Source organism: Bombina bombina, chromosome 7 (genome assembly GCF_027579735.1).
Source record: "Bombina bombina isolate aBomBom1 chromosome 7, aBomBom1.pri, whole genome shotgun sequence".
Classification (NCBI taxonomy): domain Eukaryota; kingdom Metazoa; phylum Chordata; class Amphibia; order Anura; family Bombinatoridae; genus Bombina; species Bombina bombina.
In genome coordinates, this window is record NC_069505.1 from 559,218,724 (window position 1) to 559,239,978 (window position 21,255).

General features: G+C 37.3%; 1 protein-coding gene across 1 annotated transcript in view; it reads right to left on the bottom strand.

Annotated features, from left to right (window-relative positions):
- LOC128667044 (mamu class II histocompatibility antigen, DR alpha chain) overlaps nt 1-20,980 on the bottom strand; it is a 40,028-nt gene extending 19,048 nt beyond the window's left edge. Inside the window, exons 1-3 of the mRNA XM_053721916.1 lie at nt 20,834-20,980; nt 10,246-10,491; nt 3,360-3,644 (exon numbers count right to left, since the gene is read on the bottom strand). Coding sequence (XP_053577891.1) covers nt 3,360-3,644; nt 10,246-10,491; nt 20,834-20,909 — 607 coding nt within the window. The 5' untranslated portion in view covers nt 20,910-20,980. The remainder of the gene's footprint in view (nt 1-3,359; nt 3,645-10,245; nt 10,492-20,833) is intronic.
- Nucleotides 20,981-21,255: the final 275 nt, after the last annotated feature.

Here is a 21,255-nt window from a genome sequence, read left to right on the forward strand (position 1 = left end):
CTAGGCGACATCTTCTATCTTCTTCCATCCGGAGCGGAGCGGGTCCATCTTGAAGACATCCGACGCGGAGCATCCTCTTCTTCTGACGGCGACTGGAACAATGACGGGTCCTTTAAATGACGTCATCCAAGATGGTGTCCCTTCAATTCCGATTGGCTGATAGAATTCTATCAGCCAATCGGAATTAAGGTTGAAAAAATCCTATTGGCTGATCCAATCAGCCAATAGGATTGAAGTTCAATCCTATTGGCTGATTAGAACAGCCAATAGGATTGAGCTTGCATATTATTGGCTGATTGGAACAGCCAATAGAATGTGAGCTCAATCCTATTGGCTGATTGGATCAGCCAATAGGATTTTTTCTACCTTAATTCCGATTGGCTGATAGAATTCTATCAGCCAATCGGAATTGAAGGGACGCCATCTTGGATGACGTCATTTAAAGGACCTGTCATTGTTCCAGTCGCCGTCGGAAGAAGAGGATGCTCCGCGTCGGATGTCTTCAAGATGGACCCGCTCCAGATGGAAGAAGATAGAAGACCGCCTGGATGAAGACTTCTGCCCATCTGGAGGTCCTCTTCTGGCCGGATAGGATGAAGACTTCGGACCGTCTGGAGGACCACTTGTGCCCGGCTGGGTGAAGACGTCTCAAGGTAGGGTGATCTTCAAGGGGGTAGTGTTAGGTTTTATTAAGGGGGGATTGGGTGGGTTTTAGAGTAGGGTCAGGTGTGTGGGTGGTGGGTTTTAATGTTGGGGGGGTATTGTATTTTGTTTTACAGGTAAAAGAGCTGATTACTTTGGGGCAATGCCCCACAAAAGGCCATTTTAAGGGCTATTTGTAATTTAGTATAGGGTAGGGATTTTTATTATTTTTGGGGCCTTTTTTATTTTATTTGGGGGATTAGATTAGGTGTAATTAGTTTAAAAAAAATTGTAATTATTTTATTATTTTCTGTAATTTAGTGTTTTTTTTCCGTAATTTAGTTTATTTAATTTAATTGTATTTAATTGTAGTTAGTTTATGTAATTAATTTAATTATAGTGTAGTGTTAGGTGTAATTGTAACTTAGGTTAGGGTTTATTTTACAGGTAAATTTGTATTTATTTTAGCTAGGTAGTTATTAAATAGTTAATAACTATTTAATAACTATTGTACCTAGTTAAAATAAATACAAAGTTGCCTGTAAAATAAAAATAAATCCTAAAATAGATACAATGTAACTATTAGTTATATTGTAGCTAGCTTAGGGTTTATTTTATAGGTAAGTATTTAGTTTTAAATAGGAATAATTTATTTAATTGTAGTTATTTTATTTAGATTTATTTAAATTATATTTAAGTTGGGGGGGTTAGGGTTAGACTTAGGTTTAGGGGTTAATAACTTTATTATAGTGGTGACGACGTTGGGGGGGCAGATTAGGGGTTAATAAATATAATGTAGGGTTTAGCGATGTTAGGGGCAGCAGATTAGGGGTTAATAATATAATGTAGGTGTTGGCGATGTCGGGGGCGGCAGATTAGGGGTTAATAAGTTTAAGATTAGGGGTGTTTAGACTCGGGGTTCATGTTAGGGTGTTAGGTGTAGACATAAATTTTATTTGCCCATAGGAAACAATGGGGCTGCGTTTAGAGCTGAACACTGCTTTTTTGCAGGTGTTAGGGTTTTTTTCAGCCGACTCAGCCCCATTGTTTCCTATGGGGGAATCGTGCACAAGCACGTTTAGCCAGCTCACCACTACCGTAAGCAGCGCTGGTATTACAGTGAGATGTGGAGCTAAATTTTGCTCAACGCTCACTTTTCTGAGGCTAACGCCGGATTTGTAAAAACCTGTAATACCAGCGTTGTCTGTAGGTGAGCGGTGAGAAGAAACTGCTTGTTAGCACCGCACACCATTACCGACAAAGCTCCTAATCTAGCCGTTTGAGATGGTAGTATAAAAGGATGCATTATATATATATATATATATATATATATATATATATATATATATATATATATATATATATATAAAACCTCTGCAAGATATTTTAATTATTTATTTTTTCCCCTTTCCTGTAATTCCATTCTGAAATTGTGAACTTTTCAGTTCCTGTTAGAAATGGAAGTACAGAACACTTTTATATTCCACACAGTCATTGGCTGCACACTCTAGAAACCTATTTAGAACTGTCCCTAAAATCAGAGAAGGTAATCTAAGTTACAACATGGCAGCTCCCATTGTTTTATAGACACTAAAACTTTACACTAATTTTGTCAATATTTAAACAGCTAATGAAACTTTTAAAAATACATCTACATGTTATTCTCAGACTAATCTTTTCTTTTAATGCATCATTCTGTCTAGCATTTATTTAGTGTTTAATGTCCCTTTAAAGGGACATGAAACCCAACAATTTTCTTTTACGATTCAGACAAAACATTCAATTTTAATGAACTTTACAATTTACTTTTATTATCTAAATTGTTTTGTTCTCTTTGTATGGTATCTTTGTTGAAAAACATATCTAGGTAGGCCCAGGAGTAGTAATGTACTACTCGGAGCCAGCTGTTGTATGGTGGCTGCATATATATATATATATATTGTAATTGGCTCACCAGAAGTGTGCAATTAGCATCCAGTAGTGCATTGCTGCTCCTTCAACAAAGGATACCAAGTTAATGAAGCAAATTTGATAATAAAGGTAAAAAGAAAAGTTGTTTAAAATTGTTCTATCTGAAGCATGAAATAAAAAAATAAATGGGTTGTATTTACCTTTAACTGGGTCCTGACTTTGATACTTTCAAGAACAGCTCTGTTGACTTCATTTGCTTATTTGGTTTATGCTTCTTTCAAATCCAGTTCTTGCAGTCTTCAGTCTAAGGGGCCGATTTAACAACTGTCGGACGGACATGATCCGCTTTAGCGAATCATGTCCGCCCGACATCGATAAATGCCGTCAGCATACGCTGTTGGCATATTAAATTGCACAAAGATTTCTTGTGAAATGCTTGTGCAATGCTGCCCCCTGCACATTCGCGGCCAATCTTGCTAGCAGGGGGTGTCAATCATCCTGATCGTATCCGATCGGGATGATTGCTGTCCGCCACCTCAGAGGCGGCGGGCGAGTTAAGGAGCAGCGGTCTTAAGACCGTAGCTTCTTAACTTACATTTCCAGTGAGTAAGAAGGCTCGCGCGGAATAAGCAGCATTGACTGCTTCATAAATTGGCCCCTATATCTATATATTTCCGTTGTGTATTCGTCTTTAAGGTCAAACAGATGATGCATCAAAAAATAAAAGTTAGTTGGTTGAATTAAAGCTATTTAACATTTTATTATTTGTTTTTGTAAAAATATACAAAATATCATTGTATACTCACCCCAGATCTTGTTAGTGGGTATGGTCTGCAGTCCAGCATGCTCCACAGAGCATATGTAGATATCGTCCTTTGTAGGAATGAAAGCCAAATAGAGGAACTTGCTGTAGGAACCGTCTTGTAAAGGGTAATAGTCTGTCTCAGATACTGCATTTGTAACAGGCTGGCCATTCTTTAGCCAGGTCATCTTTATGATTGGAGGAAAAAATTTGTCAGTGGCACAGATCAGGGTATTTGGCTCCCCCAGAACTATGGGGGTCTCTGCATATATACTGATTTCTGGTGGTTCTGTAGACAAAAATAGTTCAATATTATTATAATTATTATTTGTACAGTGCCCCAAAATTCACCTAATAGCACTTAAGGAAATGGTGGTTGGTTGTTCTTCCTGCCTTGTAAGATAAAAAAAACATAAAAAAACTCTTGCGTCCATAAGGCACAATGGATTGGTTACCTTTCCTGCCCACATCAAGCCTAATCCCACAGGTGAGACTTTAGGTTTAGGAATATTGCACATTTAACAACTCTGTGTTATAAAAATGTGACTGAATAATATTCTTGTATCTGTACCATGGGAATATGTGAGTCGCCAATACAAAGTAAGCTTTTGTAGGTCAGTAGAGGGTTAATATGATATACAATATATATATAAAATTACTTTATGGAATTAGGTGTATATATATATATATTAAATTACTTTATGGAATTAGGTGTATATATATATATTAAATTACATTATGGAATTAGGTGTATATATATATATATATTAAATTACTTTATGGAATTAGGTGTATATATATATATATATATATATATATATATATATATATATATTTTAAATAACTTTATGGAATTAGGTGTATATATATATATATATTAAATTACTTTATGGAATTAGGTGTATATATATATATTAAATTACTTTATGGAATTAGGTGTATATATATATATATATATATATTAAATAACTTTATGGAATTAGGTGTATATATATATATATATATATATATATTAAATTACTTTATGGAATTAGGTGTGTATATATATATATATATATATATATATATATATATATATATATATATATATATATATATATAAAATTACTTTATGGAATTAGGTGTATATATATATATATATATATATATATATATATATATATTAAATTACTTTATGGAATTAGGTGTGTATATATATATATATATATATATATATATATTAAATTACTTTATGGAATTAGGTGTATATATATATATATTAAATTACTTTATGGAATTAGGTGTATATATATATATATATATATATATATATATATATTAAATAACTTTATGGAATTAGGTGTATATATATATTAAATAACTTTATGGAATTAGGTGTATATATATATATATTAAATTACTTTATGGAATTAGGTGTATATATATATATATATATATTAAATAACTTTATGGAATTAGGTGTATATATATATATATATATATATATATATATATATATATATATATATATATATTAAATTACTTTATGGAATTAGGTGTATATATATATATATTAAATAACTTTATGGAATTAGGTATATATATATATATTAAATTACTTTATGGAATTAGGTGTATATATATATATATATTAAATTACTTTATGGAATTAGGTGTATATATATATATATATATATATATATATTAAATAACTTTATGGAATTAGGTGTATATATATATATATATATATATATATATATATATATATATATATATATATATATATATATATATATATATATATTAAATTACTTTATGGAATTAGGTGTATATATATATATATATATATATATATATATATATATATATATATTAAATAACTTTATGGAATTAGGTGTATATATATATATATATATATTAAATGACTTTATGGAATTAGGTGTATATATATATATATATATTAAATTACTTTATGGAATTAGGTGTATATATATATATATATATATTAAATTACTTTATGGAATTAGGTGTATATATATATATATATTTATATATATATATTAAATTACTTTATGGAATTAGGTGTATATATATATATATTAAATTACTTTATGGAATTAGGTGTATATATATATATATTAAATTACTTTATGGAATTAGGTGTATATATATATATATTAAATTACTTTATGGAATTAGGTGTATATATATATATATATTAAATTACTTTATGGAATTAGGTGTATATATATATATATATATTAAATTACTTTATGGAATTAGGTGTATAGAGAGAGAGAGAGAGAGAGAGAGAGAGAGAGAGCATACAACAGCTTGAGGTATTCTTAAAAAGCTCCTTTATTTCATTATTCCGAGTACATCAAACACACAGTATGCTAGAATGAAAGCCCTTAAACTTTTAGAGGGACAGTGAAATAAAATTAAAGTTTTTACTTCTATTATCCAATTTGCATTGTTCTCTGGTTTTCTTTGGAATCCTTTTTTGAAGAGCATACCGAGGCTGGCTTACAGGTGCTTAGCAGTTAGCACTATATTGCAGCAGTGTTGCAGCAACAAGCAATGTTGCAAGTACTATTGCAGTAGAGAGCTACAAACAAGTGCACCCTCCTGAGTGCCTATAAGCCTACTTAGTTATGCTCTTCAAATTTGATAATAAGTCATATTTTCATGTCAGGATAGCGCACATGAGAATATGCGATCAGTTTGCACTTGAGTAGGGTGTTAGTCTTTTCCCCGTTGACTGCTATGGGAGATTACGTGAACACGAATGCAATATTCTAACTTTGGCTTTTTGCGCTCGGCAAATTAGTGCAAGAGTAAAAACAGTTTATTTTCAACTCTATACTAGCGGAACCCGACAAGCACATAAAGCTTACTTCTAGCGCAGTTAGTGCTCGAGCCGGAGTGTTAAATAGCATTCTACTCATAATCTGGCACTAAATAAGAGTCAAGAGTATAATATTAAATGCTTGAAATTATGATTTGACATGTTGTAAAAAAACAAGGTAGAAAAATGTTCTAAGAGCAAATAAATAAGGGAGCCTTGGAGAATGTAAACAAATTTGGGCAAATAAGGGAGATCCCAGGAATTAGGGGAGGGCAATCCTAATACCAGGTCAGCTTTAAAATGCAATAAGTTATTGTTATAGTATTAGCCTCATTGTCAAACAGGATTTGATATAAAATGACTTTAAAGGGACATCAAACCAGAGATCTTTCTTTCATGATTAAAAAAGAGCATACAATTATAAACAACTTTCCAATTTACTTCTATTATCAAAATGTCTTCATTTTCTTGTTATCCTCTGTTGAAAAATAAAAGCAGGAAGGTAAGCTCAGGAGTGTGCATGTGTCTGCAGTACTATATGGCAGCAGTTTTATAATAATGTTATACATTAGCAAGAGCACCAGATGGCAGCACTATTTCCTGTCATGTAGTACTAATGTTATACATTAGCAAGAGCCCTAGATAGCAGCACTATTTCCTGTCATGTAGTACTAATGTTATACATTAGCAAGAGCACTAGATGGCAGCACTATTTCCTGTCATGTAGTACTAATGTTATACATTAGCAAGAGCACTAGATGGCAGCACTATTTCCTGTCATGTAGTACTAATGTTATACATTAGCAAGAGCCCTAGATAGCAGCACTATTTCCTGTCATGTAATACTAATGTTATACATTAGCAAGAGCACTAGATGGCAGCACTATTTCCTGTCATGTAGTACTAATGTTATACATTAGCAAGAGCCCTAGATAGCAGCACTATTTCCTGTCATGTAATACTAATGTTATACATTAGCAAGAGCACTAGATGGCAGCACTATTTCCTGTCATGTAGTACTAATGTTATACATTAGCAAGAGCACTAGATGGCAGCACTATTTCCTGTCATGTAGTACTAATGTTATACATTAGCAAGAGTACTAGATGGCAGCACTATTTCCTGTCATGTAGTACTAATGTTATACATTAGCAAGAGTACTAGATGGCAGCACTATTTTCCTGTCATGTAGTACTAATGTTATATATTAGCAAGATCACTAGATGGCAGCACTATTTCCTGTCATGTAGTACTAATGTTATACATTAGCAAGAGCACTAGATGGCAGCACTATTTCCTGTTAATTAGTACTAATGTTATACATTAGCAAGAGCACTAGATGGCAGCACTATTTCCTGTCATGTAGTACTAATGTTATACATTAGCAAGAGCACTAGATGGCAGCACTATTTCCTGTCATGTAGTACTAATGTTATACATTAGCAAGAGCACTAGATGGCAGCACTATTTCCTGTCATGTAGTACTAATGTTATACATTAGCAAGAGCACTAGATGGCAGCACAATTTCCTGTCATGTAGTACTAATGTTATACATTAGCAAGAGCACTAGATGGCAGCATTATTTCCTGTCATGTAGTACTAATGTTATACATTAACAAGAACACTAGAGGGCAGCACTATTTCATGTCATGTAGTACTAATGTTATACAGTAGCAAGAGCACTAGATGGCAGCACTATTTCCTGTCATGTAATACTAATGTTATACATTAGCAAGAGCACTAGATGGCAGCACTATTTCCTGTCATGTAATACTAATGTTATACATTAGCAAAAGCACTAGATGGCAGCACTATTTCCTGTCATGCAGTACTAATGTTATACATTAGCAAGAGCACTAGATGGCAGCACTATTTCCTGTCATGAAGTACTAATGTTATACATTAGCAAGAGCACTAGAGGGCAGCACTATTTCCTGTCATGTAATACTAATGTTATACATTAGCAAGAGCACTAGAGGGCAGCACTATTTCCTGTCATGTAATACTAATGTTATACATTAGCAAAAGCACTAGATGGCAGCACTATTTCCTGTCATGTAATACTAATGTTATATATTAGCAAAAGCACTAGATGGCAGCACTATTTCCTGTCATGCAGTACTAATGTTATACATTAGCAAGAGCACTAGATGGCAGCACTATTTCCTGTCATGTAGTACTAATGTTATACATTAGCAAGAGCACTAGAGGGCAGCACTATTTCCTGTCATGTAATACTAATGTTATACATTAGCAAGAGCACTAGAGGGCAGCACTATTTCCTGTCATGTAATACTAATGTTATACATTAGCAAAAGCACTAGATGGCAGCACTATTTCCTGTCATGTAATACTAATGTTATACATTAGCAAGAGCACTAGAGGGCAGCACTATTTCCTGTCATGTAGTACTAATGTTATACATTAGCAAGAGAACTAGATGGCAGCACTATTTCCTGTCATGTAGTACTAATGTTATACATTAGCAAGAGCACTAGATGGCAGCACTATTTCCTGTCATGTAGTACTAATGTTATACATTAGCAAGAGCACTAGATGGCAGCACTATTTCCTGTCATGTAGTACTAATGTTATACATTAGCAAGAGCACTAGATGGCAGCACTATTTTCGGTCATGTAGTACTAATGTTATACATTAGCAAAAGCACTAGATGGCAGCACTATTTCCTGTCATGTAGTACTAATGTTATACATTAGCAAGAGCACTAGAGGGCAGCACTATTTCCTGTCATGTAGTACTAATGTTATACATTAGCAAGAGCACTAGATGGTAGCACTATTTTCTGTCATGTAGTACTAATGTTATACATTAGCAAGAGCACTAGATGGCAGCACTATTTCCTGTCATGTAGTACTAATGTTATACATTAGCAGAAGCACTAGATGGCAGCACTATTTCCTGTCATGTAGTACTAATGTTATACATTAGCAGAAGCACTAGATGGCAGCACTATTTCCTGTCATGTAGTACTAATGTTATACATTAGCAAGAGCACTAGAGGGCAGCACTATTTCCTGTCATGTAGTACTAATGTTATACATTAGCAAGAGCACTAGATGGTAGCACTATTTCCTGTCATGTAGTACTAATGTTATACATTTACAAGAGCACTAGATGGCAGCACTATTTCCTGTCATGTAGTACTAATGCTATACATTAGCAAGAGCACTAGATGGCAGCACTATTTCCTGTCATGTAGTGCTAATGTTATACATTAGCAAGAGCACTAGATGGCAGCACTATTTCCTGTCATGTAGTACTAATGTTATACATTAGCAAGAGCACTAGATGGCAGCACTATTTCCTGTCATGTAGTACTGTTATAAACTAGCAAGAGCACTAGAGGGCAGCACTATTTCCTGTCATGTAGTACTGTTATACATTAGCAAGAGCACTAGATGGCAGCACTATTTCCTGTCATGTAGTACTGTTATACATTAACAAGAGCACTAGATGGCAGCACTATTTCCTGTCATGTAGTACTAATGTTATACATTAGCAAGAGCACTAGATGGCAGCACTATTTCCTGTCATGTAATACTAATGTTATACATTAGCAAGAGCACGAGATGGCAGCAGTATTTCCTGTCATGTAGTACTAATGGTATACATTAGCAAGAGCACTAGATGGCAGCACTATTTCCTGTCATGTAGTGCTCCAGACATGTGCACGCTGCCTATCTAGATATCTCTTCAACAAAGAATAACATAAGAATAAAGCAAATTTAATAATAGAAGTAAATTTGAAACTTTTTAAAATGTTATTCTCTTTCTGACTCATGAAAGAAAAATGTTGGGTTTCGTGTCCCTTTAAATCAGGTGTCTCAGTGCTAATGCTCTAGCAAGTGAATAAAAATTTACTTTAGATTTCTGGACATTGTCCTTGGTTATCCATGAATTTGTGAGCTCAGAATGTCACTATGTTTATGAGACGTTACAAATATGTGATGTTCATTCAGTTTTTTAAATGATCATATTCCAGTCTCTTTAGGTTATTGTACTAAGCTGTTGTGTTGTGTGTTAAGGTTATTTCTCCTTACCGTTTGTTGCTGCTGTATGGTTTGATCGCTTCATGGCTATATCCAGATTGAATTTCAAAATTGCAATATTCTGCAATGCTCCAAGTGCATCAAAACTGGCTACTTGTCCGAACTGAGGGAGTCTCCATATAGTCTCTTTCTTGTCAAGATTCACGTGAAATATCTCATCCCCATCAAACTGGAACATAAACTCTCCTGTCGGCTCCTGAGTCTGGACATAATCTGCCTCTGTCAATATGTTCTCTACTGCAGAGACAAAATATTATATCAAGTTAGTGTTACAGATATATAACAAATATGAGTATGAGTAAATAAAAAGCACAAATCCCCAAGGCGGAACATGCTGTGATGTGAGATGTCATTGCAGAAAGTGTTTGCAGAAACACTTAACAGAATAATCTACCCCTATAAATGCGCCAAGCATATATCTTATAGGTGGTAGGCTCTTACAAAAGACCCCAAATGTTTAAGAGCCTCCTATATTTTGCTAGGATATCTAAGTCATGGCTATTAAATTGTTAATGGAGAGCTAGGAACAAAAAAGTTAAATAAATGTAAATGAAGATTGTACTCTAATTTTATTTCCACTTTAATGTGTTCCCAATTGTCCACTTTACCTGCTGGGGTGCATTTAATTGTTTGCAAACAGCTAATTTACCTTTATTTAGTTATGTGAAATGGCTATTTTCTTTTACAAGATATGCCGAGTCCACGGGTTTCATCCTTACTTGTGGGATATTATCCTCCTGCTAACAGGAAGTGGCAAAGAGCACCACAGCAGAGCTGTTATATAACTCCTCCCCCCAGTCATTCTCTTTGCCTATGCTAGTAATAGGAAGGGTAAAGTGATAGTGGTGATAAAATGATAGTTTTAATTTCTTCAATCAAGATGTTTTTTATTTTAAATGGTAGCGGTGAGTACTATTTGACTCAGGGGGGATTTGGAAGAAGATTTCCCCCTGAAATTGATGATCTTAGAGGCAGTTACTAAGATCAATTATGGTTCCCACAGATGTGAAGGTAATATGGGAAAAATCTTCAGTGTGGAGAACAGTCTCATGCAGCAAGCATCATTTGAGGTATGTTTTCAGCCTTTTTATTTCTGAGGAGAGTTAATATATCAGAACTGGCTGATTGGGTTCCTCATAGTGGGAACAGGGTAAGCAGTAGTCCTATATGCAAAAGGGTGTTACTGTACTCCTGGGTGTTTGTTTTCTAATACTTATGCACTCAAAGTCACCATATAATTAAAACACTGGGACATATTACTAAGTCTTTATTATATTGTTAAACAAAAGGATGGCTTTTATTGTGTTTTTGGGGACCACATGGCAGTTTAAAACCGTTTCTCATTAAGTAGTTTAAATTTCAGTGCAACCTCCATTGTGGGCGGGGCCTAGTTTACACTGGGGGAGACAGCAGACATTTGTTCCGGTTGGGCCCTATCTGTGTTCTGTACTATCAGGATTGGTGTCAATTCCTTTGGCAGTATTCTGTGGGCAGGTAGGCGCCACAGCAGAGCTGTGGCGAGGTGCAGGGGTCTTATTTAGCAAAGTGTAATTTTTTTGCTTAAATGTTCCTCTAAAGTGTAAATTTCTACTCTTGCATTTGGGATGCAATAATTTTTGGCAACTCTGCATTTATATTCATAGTTTTTGAACGTTTATAGGCTACTTAAGTATGTTTGGAAAAAAATTGTGCGCTTTTATTTCTTAAAGGCACAGTACCCGTTTTTTACAAAATTAATTTTTTCAATAAATAAAGTGTTTACCAACTGTTATGGTTATTACTACTTTGTTTAACATGTCTGACATTGAGGAAACTCATTGCTCTATGTGTTTAGAAGCCATTGTGGAACCCCCTCTTACATTGTGTACCTCTTGTACTGATAGAGCCTTACACTGTAAAGAACATATTTTAGGAAATGAAAGTATGTCTAAGGATGATTCTCAGTCTGAAGAGAATCAAGATATGCCATCTAATTCTCCTCAAGTGTCCCAACTTTTAACACCTACACAAGTGACACCTAGTACATCTAGTGCGTCTAATTCTTTTACTCTGCAAGATATGGCTGCAGTTATGTAAACTACCCTCACTGAGGTATTATCTAAACTGCCAGGTTTGCAGGGTAAACGCAGTAGGCCAGGTATTAACGTAAATACTGAACCCTCTGATGCTTTAGTAGCCATTTCCGATGTACCCTCACAATGCTCTGAATTGGGGGTTAGGGAATTATTGTCTGAGGGAGAACTTTCAGATTCAGGGAATGTGTTACCTCAGACAGATACGGACTTAGCGTCCTTTAAATTTAAACTTGAGCACCTTCGCCTGTTGCTCAGGGAGGTCCTAGCGACTCTGGATGATTGTGAACCTATAACAATTCCTCCAGAAAAATTATGTAAAATGGATAAATATCTAGAATCCCCTACTTACACTGATGTTTTTTCCGGTTCCCAAAAGAATTTCGGAAATTATTAAAAAGGAATGGGATAGACCAGGTATATCGTTTTCTCCCCCTCCTAATTTTAAGAAAATGTTTCCCATATCAGACACCATCAAGGACTCCTGGCAAATGGTCCCTAAGGTGGAGGGAGCAATATCTACTCTAGCTAAGCGTACAACTATATCTATTGAGGACAGTTGTGCTTTCAAAGACCCTATGGATAAAAAATTAGAGGGTCTTCTAAAGAAATTATTTATTCACCAGGGTTTCTTGTTACAACCTGCTGCCTGCATTGTTCCAGTAACTACGGCGGCGGCTTTCTGGTTTGACGCCCTTGAGGAGTCTCTGAAAGTAGAGACGCCCCTAGACGACATTTTGGACAGAATTAAAGCTCTCAAATTAGCTAATTCTTTTATCACAGATGCTGCTTTCCAGATTACTAAATTAGCAGCAAAAAATGCAGGCTTTGCCAAATTTGCGGGCAGAGCGCTATGGTTAAAATCGTGGTCTGCTGATGTATCGTCAAAGTCTAAACTGTTAACAATTCCTTTCAAGGGTAAGACCCTATTCGGCCCTGAATTGAAGGAAATCATTTCAGACATTACTGGAGGTAAGGGTCACGCCCTACCTCAAGACAAACCCCTTAAGATGAGGGGTAAACAAAATAATTTTCGTTCCTTTCGAAATTTCAAAGGAGTACCCTCTGCTTTCCCTTCCTCTACTAAACAGGAAGGAAATTTTGCTCAATCAATGGCTGTCTGGAGACCTAACCAGACCTGGAATAAGGGTAAACAAGCCAAAAAGCCCGCTGCTGCTACCAAGACAGCATGAAGGGGCAGCCCCCGATCTGGGACCGGATATAGTAGGGGGCAGACTTTCTCTCTTTGCTCAGGCCTGGGCAAGAGATGTGCAGGATCCCTGGGCATTAGAAATTGTGACCCAGGGGTATCAACTGGAATTAAAAAAAATTCCCCCAAGAGGGAGATTTCATCTTTCACGTTTGTCTGTAGACCAGACAAAAAGAGAGGCGTTCTTACACTGTGTAAAAGACCTCTATACCATGGGAGTAATTTGTCCTGTTCCAAAACTGGAACAGGGACAGGGGTTTTACTCAAACCTTTTCGTAGTCCCAAAAAAAGAGGGAACTTTCAGACCTATTTTAGATTTATTTTTCTCAGAGTCCCATCGTTCAAGATGGAGACTATACGAACAATCTTACCAATGATCCAGGAGGGTCAATACATGACCACCATGGATCTAAAGGATGTGTACCTTTACATTCCTATCCACAAGGATCATCATCAGTTTCTAAGGTTTACTTTTCTGGACAAGCATTTTCAGTTCGTGGCCCTTCCCTTCGGGTTGGCCACAGCTCCCAGAATTTTCACAAAAGTGCTAGGGTCCCTTCTAGTGGTTCTCAGGCCGCGGGGCATAGCAGTGGCGCCCTATCTAGATGATATCTTGATTCAGGCATCAAATCGTCATCTGACCAAATCTCACACGGACATTGTGCTGTCCTTCCTAAGGACTCATGGTTGGAAAGTGAATATAGAAAAGAGTTCACTTGTTCCACATACAAGAGTTCCATTCTTGGGAACTCTGATAGACTCGGTAGATATGAAAATATTTCTGACGGAAGTCAGAAAATCAAAGATTCTAAATACTTGCCGAGCTCTTCAGTCCAGTCCTCGGCCATCAGTGGCTCAGTGTATGGAGGTCATTGGATTAATGGCAGCAGCAATGGACATCGTCCCGTTTGCTCGCTTTCATCTCAGACCACTGCAGCTGTGCATGCTCAGACAGTGGAATGTGGATTATGTGAATTTATCTCCTCAGATAAATCTGGATCAAGAGACCAGAGACTCTCTTCTTTGGTAGTTGTCACAGGATCATCTGTCCCAGGGAATGTGCTTCCGCAGGCCATCATGGGTTATAGTGACAACGGATGCCAGCCTCTTGGGCTGGGGTGCAGTCTGGAATTCCCTGAAGGCTCAGGGAACTTGGACTCCGACGGAGTCTCAATTACCAATCAATATTCTGGAACTGAGAGCAATATTCAATGCGCTTCAGACGTGGCCTCAGTTGGCTCTGACCAAATTCATAAAATTCCAGTCTGACAATATCATGACTGTAGCATACATTAATCATCAGGGGGGAACAAGGAGTTGAAATAACAAATAGATTTATAACTGCCCACAGAATCACAGAAGACCGGTTTAGTGCAAACACTTGATAGAGGAGTGTATATCTGTACCATTCTACTTGCTTCAACTGATTAATAGATAGTGGTACAAACACTCTAATTCCTATGTATTTGCATATAGTCTCTTGAAAAACTAGTGGTGGTTAATGCAGTATTTAATTCCCATCAAGTGGAGTGTCTAGAGGCATCAAAATATATATATATATGTTCCAGCACAGTATATGTGTACCCTTTGTTTAAGGACAAGCAGCAACAGATTACAAATGCAAATTCAAGTTCAGGAGCTAAGCAGCTCTACTCACGTCCCTTTGTTAGCGGTAGTCCTCCTTCCAGGTAGTGTTATTGTACACGGCATTCCATCTTCAGGGGTTGTTCCCACCCCTCCGTGCTCCTTAGTCCTCCTCGATTATCCACACAGGTACCACACACTAGTAACCGGTCTGCGAACTCCTCAGCATGTAATTACAGGCACATAAAAAGCAGGTGCCTTCCTCCTACTCTCCGTGCTCGCACTATATGGCCAAAGTTATGCGATATGAAAGAAAGAAAGTAGAGCACCGGGTGTTCACGGAGAGTAAAAATATATGATTTTATTGGTTAGGTACACAAACAAGGGACCATAGCCCCCGGGGTAAAATCTGACTAATGTGATAAAGGATAGAGATCGGCTAACATGTTTCGGCTCCCACGCCGTAATCTTAGGGGCTAAGATTATGGCGTGGGAGCCGAAACATGTTAGCCGATCTCTATCCTTTATCACATTAGTCAGATTTTACCCCGGGGACTATGGTCCCTTGTTTGTGTACTAACCAATAAAATCATATATTTTTACTCTCCGTGAACACCCGGTGCTCTACTTTCTTTCTTTCATATCGGGAACAAGGAGTTCTCTTGCGATGATAGAGGTATCAAAGATAATCCGATGGGCAGAAAATCACTCTTGCCATCTATCAGCAATCTATATCCCAGGAGTAGAGAACTGGGAAGCGGATCTTCTAAGTCGTCAGACTTTTCATCCGGGGGAGTGGGAACTCCATCTGGAGGTGTTTGCATCATTGACTCCACAATGGGGCACACCGGAATTGGATCTAATGGCATCTCGACAGAATGCCAAACTTCCACGTTACGGGTCCAGATCAAGGGATCCTCAGGCTCTACTGATAGATGCTCTAGCAGTACCTTGGTCGTTCAACCTGGCTTATGTGTTTCCTCCTTTTCCTCTCCTACCCCGTGTGATTGCGAGAATCAAACAGGAGAGAGCTTCAGTAATTCTAATAGCGCCTGCTTGGCCACGCAGGACTTGGTATGCAGATCTAGTGGACATGTTGTCTCTACCTCCATGGAAACTACCGTTGAGGCAGGACCTTCTCATTCAAGGTCCGTTCCAACTGCCTGGAGATTGAACGCTTGATTTTATCAAAGCGGGGATTCTCTGAGTCGGTCATTGATACTCTGTTTCAGGCTCGCAAGCCTGTCACTAGAAAGATTTACTATAAGATATGGTGTAAATATCTTTATTGGTGCGAATCCAAGGGCTACTCATGGAGTAAGATTAGGATTCCTAGGATTTTGTCTTTTCTCCAAGAAGGATTGGAGAAGGGGTTATCTGCTAGTTCTTTAAAAGGACAAATTTCTGCTTTGTCAGTTTTATTACACAAGCGTCTGGCGGATGTCCCAGACGTTCAGTCTTTTTGTCAGGCTTTAATCAGAATCAAGCCTGTGTTTAAACCTGTTGCTCCGCCATGGAGTCTGAATTTAGTTCTTAATGTTCTTCAAGGGGTTCCGTTTGAACCCATAGCTCTTGTGAGCTGCTGGTGCAATGCTGAATACGGAGAGCGTATTGCTCTCCGCATTCAGCGATGTCTTGCGGACCTGATCCGCACTGTCGGATCAGGTCCGCAAGACATTTGATAAATAGGCCCCATAGACAACAGTAGCAGGTCTGCTTTACCTGCAGGCTCAGCCCATTTTTATGGGCCTCTCCTTGAGAATAACAAGTATATGTGTGTGAATATATATGTGTGCGTGTGAATATATGTGTGTGTGCGTGTGTATATATGTGTATATGTATGTGTGTGTATATATTTGTGTAAATGCAGGGGCGTATTATGGCTTAGGCAAACAAGGCATTTGTCTAGGGCAGCAGATTTGGGGGGGTAACAAGTGCAGTATAATTTCCTCCTAAGCAGTGCTAGTGTTACAGGTTTTTCTGGGGGTAATTATTTTTACATTTATTTAAAAAACAGTGATTGAGCAGCGCGGCGCAGTGTGTGACCAGCGACAAGATTACGGCCTGCAGTTCCGTTTGACATTTTCAGTGCTGGCTACCCTATCCCCTCTCTCTAAAAGCCTGCGCACAGTACACTAAGCACTACAGTGGGCAGGCTTTTAGAGAGCTGGGGCAAGTGAAAGATAGTGAGTGAATGTTGACTCACCATTCGCTCACTATCTGAAGTTTGGCAGCATGGGGTTAGTGCATTGCCTTTGAAGATGGAGAGCTGCTATGGGGGAGTCAGTCAGTAGGCATAAAGAAGAAGAGAGGGAGGCTGCAGAGGAAGCAGTGGTGGCAATCCTTACCCACAGGTAAGAGGGGCCCACAGATGTGCTTTCTTAGACAGTGGCAGCGCTGACAGTGCAGGGAAATCAGCTTTGAGGGTCGGGCAGTGAAGGATCATGGATGCCATTTATTTCAACGGTATTTCATTTACTTTTCTTTGTGCATTATATGCTTTGATCAAAACATCTAATCCATAAAGAAAATACTCTTCAGGGTATTCCACAACGTAGGAGATGCTATTTCCAAAGAGCAACCTAAAGTGCATACTTCCATGTAAGGCAGCAGCAGGTCCCCCGTCCACATGAGTAGATCCCATCCCATGAGTGTCCAGGAGACAGATCTGAACCCAGAAGGTAGATCAAGTTATCTCCTCCCCTTTTAGTTTTTCTATTGAGGTCACAGTTCCCCTGTAGCACATAGTTTTTTACTTCACCATCCTGGATATTGCAGCCAACAAACAGTATAACGTGCTTACAGAGCTGCAATAGGATTCCCTCAATGTATGGCTCTGATTAATACAGGTGGATCTCCTTTTTAATATGTTCACTGTGTGCCCTACTCCAACTTTGTCAGCAGTACTGTGTGTGTATGTGTGTGTGTGTGTATATCTGTGTATGCATGAATGTGTGTGTACCTATGTATGTGTGTGTGTGTACCTGTGTGTGTGTGTGTATCTGTGTATGCATGAATGTGTGTGTACCTGTGTGTGTGTATCTGTGTATGCATGAATGTGTGTGTACCTATGTATGTGTGTGTTCATGTATCTGTGTGTGTCTGTATTTGTGTATGTGTGTTTGCATGCATATGTGTGTACCTGTGTATGTGTGTGTTCATGTATCTGTTGATGTATGTATCTGTGTGTGTGTGTTAATGTATCTGTGTGTACTGTGTGTGTACCTGTGTATGTATGTATCTATGTGTGTGTGTTAATGTATCTGTGTGTGTGTGTTAATGTATCTGTGTGTACTGTGTGTACCTGTGTATGTATGTTAATGTATCTGTGTATGGATGTGTGTGTACTGTGTGTGTACCTGTGTATGTATGTATCTATGTGTGTGTGTGTGAAAATTTGAGTCCCTAGGGCAGCACAAAACCTAAATACACCACTGTGTATATGTATGTGTGTGTTTTGTGAGTGTGTATATGTGTTTGTGTGTGTGTGTGTATGTATATATGTGTGTGTACATGTGTGTATATGTATATGTGTGTGTGTATGTATGTATGTGTGTGTGCGTACATTGTGTGTATATGTATGTGTGTGTGTGAAGATGAATATAGGGCTAATAGAATATATAGCAGAATTCTTCAGATAGGTTCACCATGAAATGAGATTTAGAATTGAGATTTAGTTAATAATTTAATAGAATGTATAAATAGATTGAAACCAAGAGTACCTTCAACAAAATGCTGCTTTATCTAGTCCAGTCCATGTATAGAGTCCGATTTACCAAATGGCGGGCGGACATGATTCGCTGTAGCGATCATGTCTGCCCGACATTGCTGAATGCAGACAGCATACGCTGTCTGCATTTAGCATTGCACAAACAGTTCTGGTGTATTGCTTGTGCAATGCTGCCCCCTGCAGATTCACGGCCAATCGGCCGCTAGCAGGGGGTGTCAATCAACCCAATCGTATCTGATTGGGTTGATTGGTGTCCGCCGCTCAGAGTCGGCGGACCAGTTAAGGAGCAGCAGTCTTAAGACCGCTGCTTCTTAACTCCTGTTTCCGGTGAGCCTGAAGGCACGTGCAGAAACATATGTATTAGGCACCATACAGTGGTTAATAATTCGGCCCCATTGTGCCTAATAATCTCTACTCTAGCTAGATTATCTATGGAGTCTCGTCAGTATTGCGTGGTCCCTCTAATAATTTTAGAAAGGCAAATTTCTGCTGGAGAGCTGTTTATCTCACTATTCAGGTTCTGGATATGAAAGACAGACACCTACATTACAATATAATGCTTAAAAAAGCCCTACAACATAATTTAACTTTAATCTTTCCTCTGTGCACAGAAAGAAAAAAAAAAAGCATTGGGCTATCATAAAAACATTTAATATTTTCTCCCCTATAGGTGTTATTAACCACTGAAATTGGTCAAATTTCTGTTCATGTACTGCTTCGAATATTTTTATGTCCCTTTTTTAGTCTGTTAATTGTGAAAAGACATATTTCCTATAAAAAAACAAATTATATTTACAATCTAAATCTATTTTAAAGGGACACTGAACCCAAATTTTTTCTTTCGTGATTTAGATAGAGCATGACATTTTAAGCAACTTTCTAATTTACTCCTATTATCAAAGTTTAGATGCCGGCCCATTTTTGGTGAACAACCTGGGTTGTTCTTGCTGATTGGTGGATAAATTCATCCACCAATAAAAAAGTGCTGTCCAGAGTCCTGGACCAAAAAAGCTTAGATGCCTTCTTTTTCAAATAAAGATAGCAAGAGAACGAAGAAAAAATATAATAGGAGTAAATTAGAAAGTTGCTTAAAAATGTCTGCTCTATCTGAATCATGAAAGAAAAAAAAAATTGGGTTCAGTGTCCCTTTAATATTGTTGAATAAATCACTAAAGCTACTGGCTGGCTGTGAAACTTGGCAAACCTACCCATCCTTGATGAAATGTGAAATATAGATCTTTTATTGAAATATATATACTAGGATTTCCACTTATATTTGTTTTTTTTGTGCACCTGGACTACCCTCTGAATATTTCCAATAGTGCCCCCCGCACTTTGTATAGCATTCTACAATATATATGGTTCCTGCACTACAGCGTGAGATCTGACGCTGCATCAGAAGCTGTTACTTCAGATCTCTTCATTGCGCATTCGTTGGAGCATTTTACAAGAAAAGGGCTGTGTTCCCCACTAAATCCCACGCTGCCAGGAGGGAGTTTTACACTCTATTGCAGTAGTGTTTGTAACAATTTTTATAGCAATGTTATACAAATACTGCTGCCATAAACTGCTCAAGACCCATGCACACTTCTAAACTCATATCAGTCTGCCTAGATTTACTCTTCAAAAAAGGATACCAAGATAATCATGAACGTCTTATTTTGACTTACTGTCCCATTAAGCTGGCAGACATGCACATACGCAAGACTAACCTTACTGGTGACTTGTACTGTATTATTCTATAAATAAAAACCAGTGTGAATCATTAAGCACAAAAGTACAAACTGTAATGTTTGGGGGGGGGGGAAGCCATATAAATGCTGTCTCTATTTAATTTTGTGTATTTGTATAACATTTTTTAACTACTAATAAAGTTTAACAATGATTTCTTATTTTTTTATCGTATTTTGTGCACCCTGTTTATCTATAATGCTTACTTATCTAACACTGATATACAGTACTTATACTGGTGATATTACTTACCTTTCACGGCCTGAGTGACGCAGAAAAGACATAACAGCGAATGAAGCCGTAGGTGGTTGTGTGTTCTCTCAGCCATATTCTCTCACTGATTTCTTACATGAAACATACAGTGCGTACAGAGAGTAGATGTAAAACTGAGTACACTAGCCTAAGACTTCTGTAATTCTTGCTTGTTATCAGGCGTGTCTATTATCATTCAGCCAATAGTAATATTTCTAGATTATGATTCATCAGTTACTAGGCAGCCACTTACAGAGCAGAGTGGACCTTAGATATGTGTATTATAGTTTATGATTTCTGATTGCAAGCTTCGATTATTATAAGATGTTTAATATGCTGAATACTAGTGGTGGGCAACTGGGGGCCTGAGGGCTGCATATAGTGACCAAGGCTTCCCCTAGAACCAACCATACCGGTTCTTT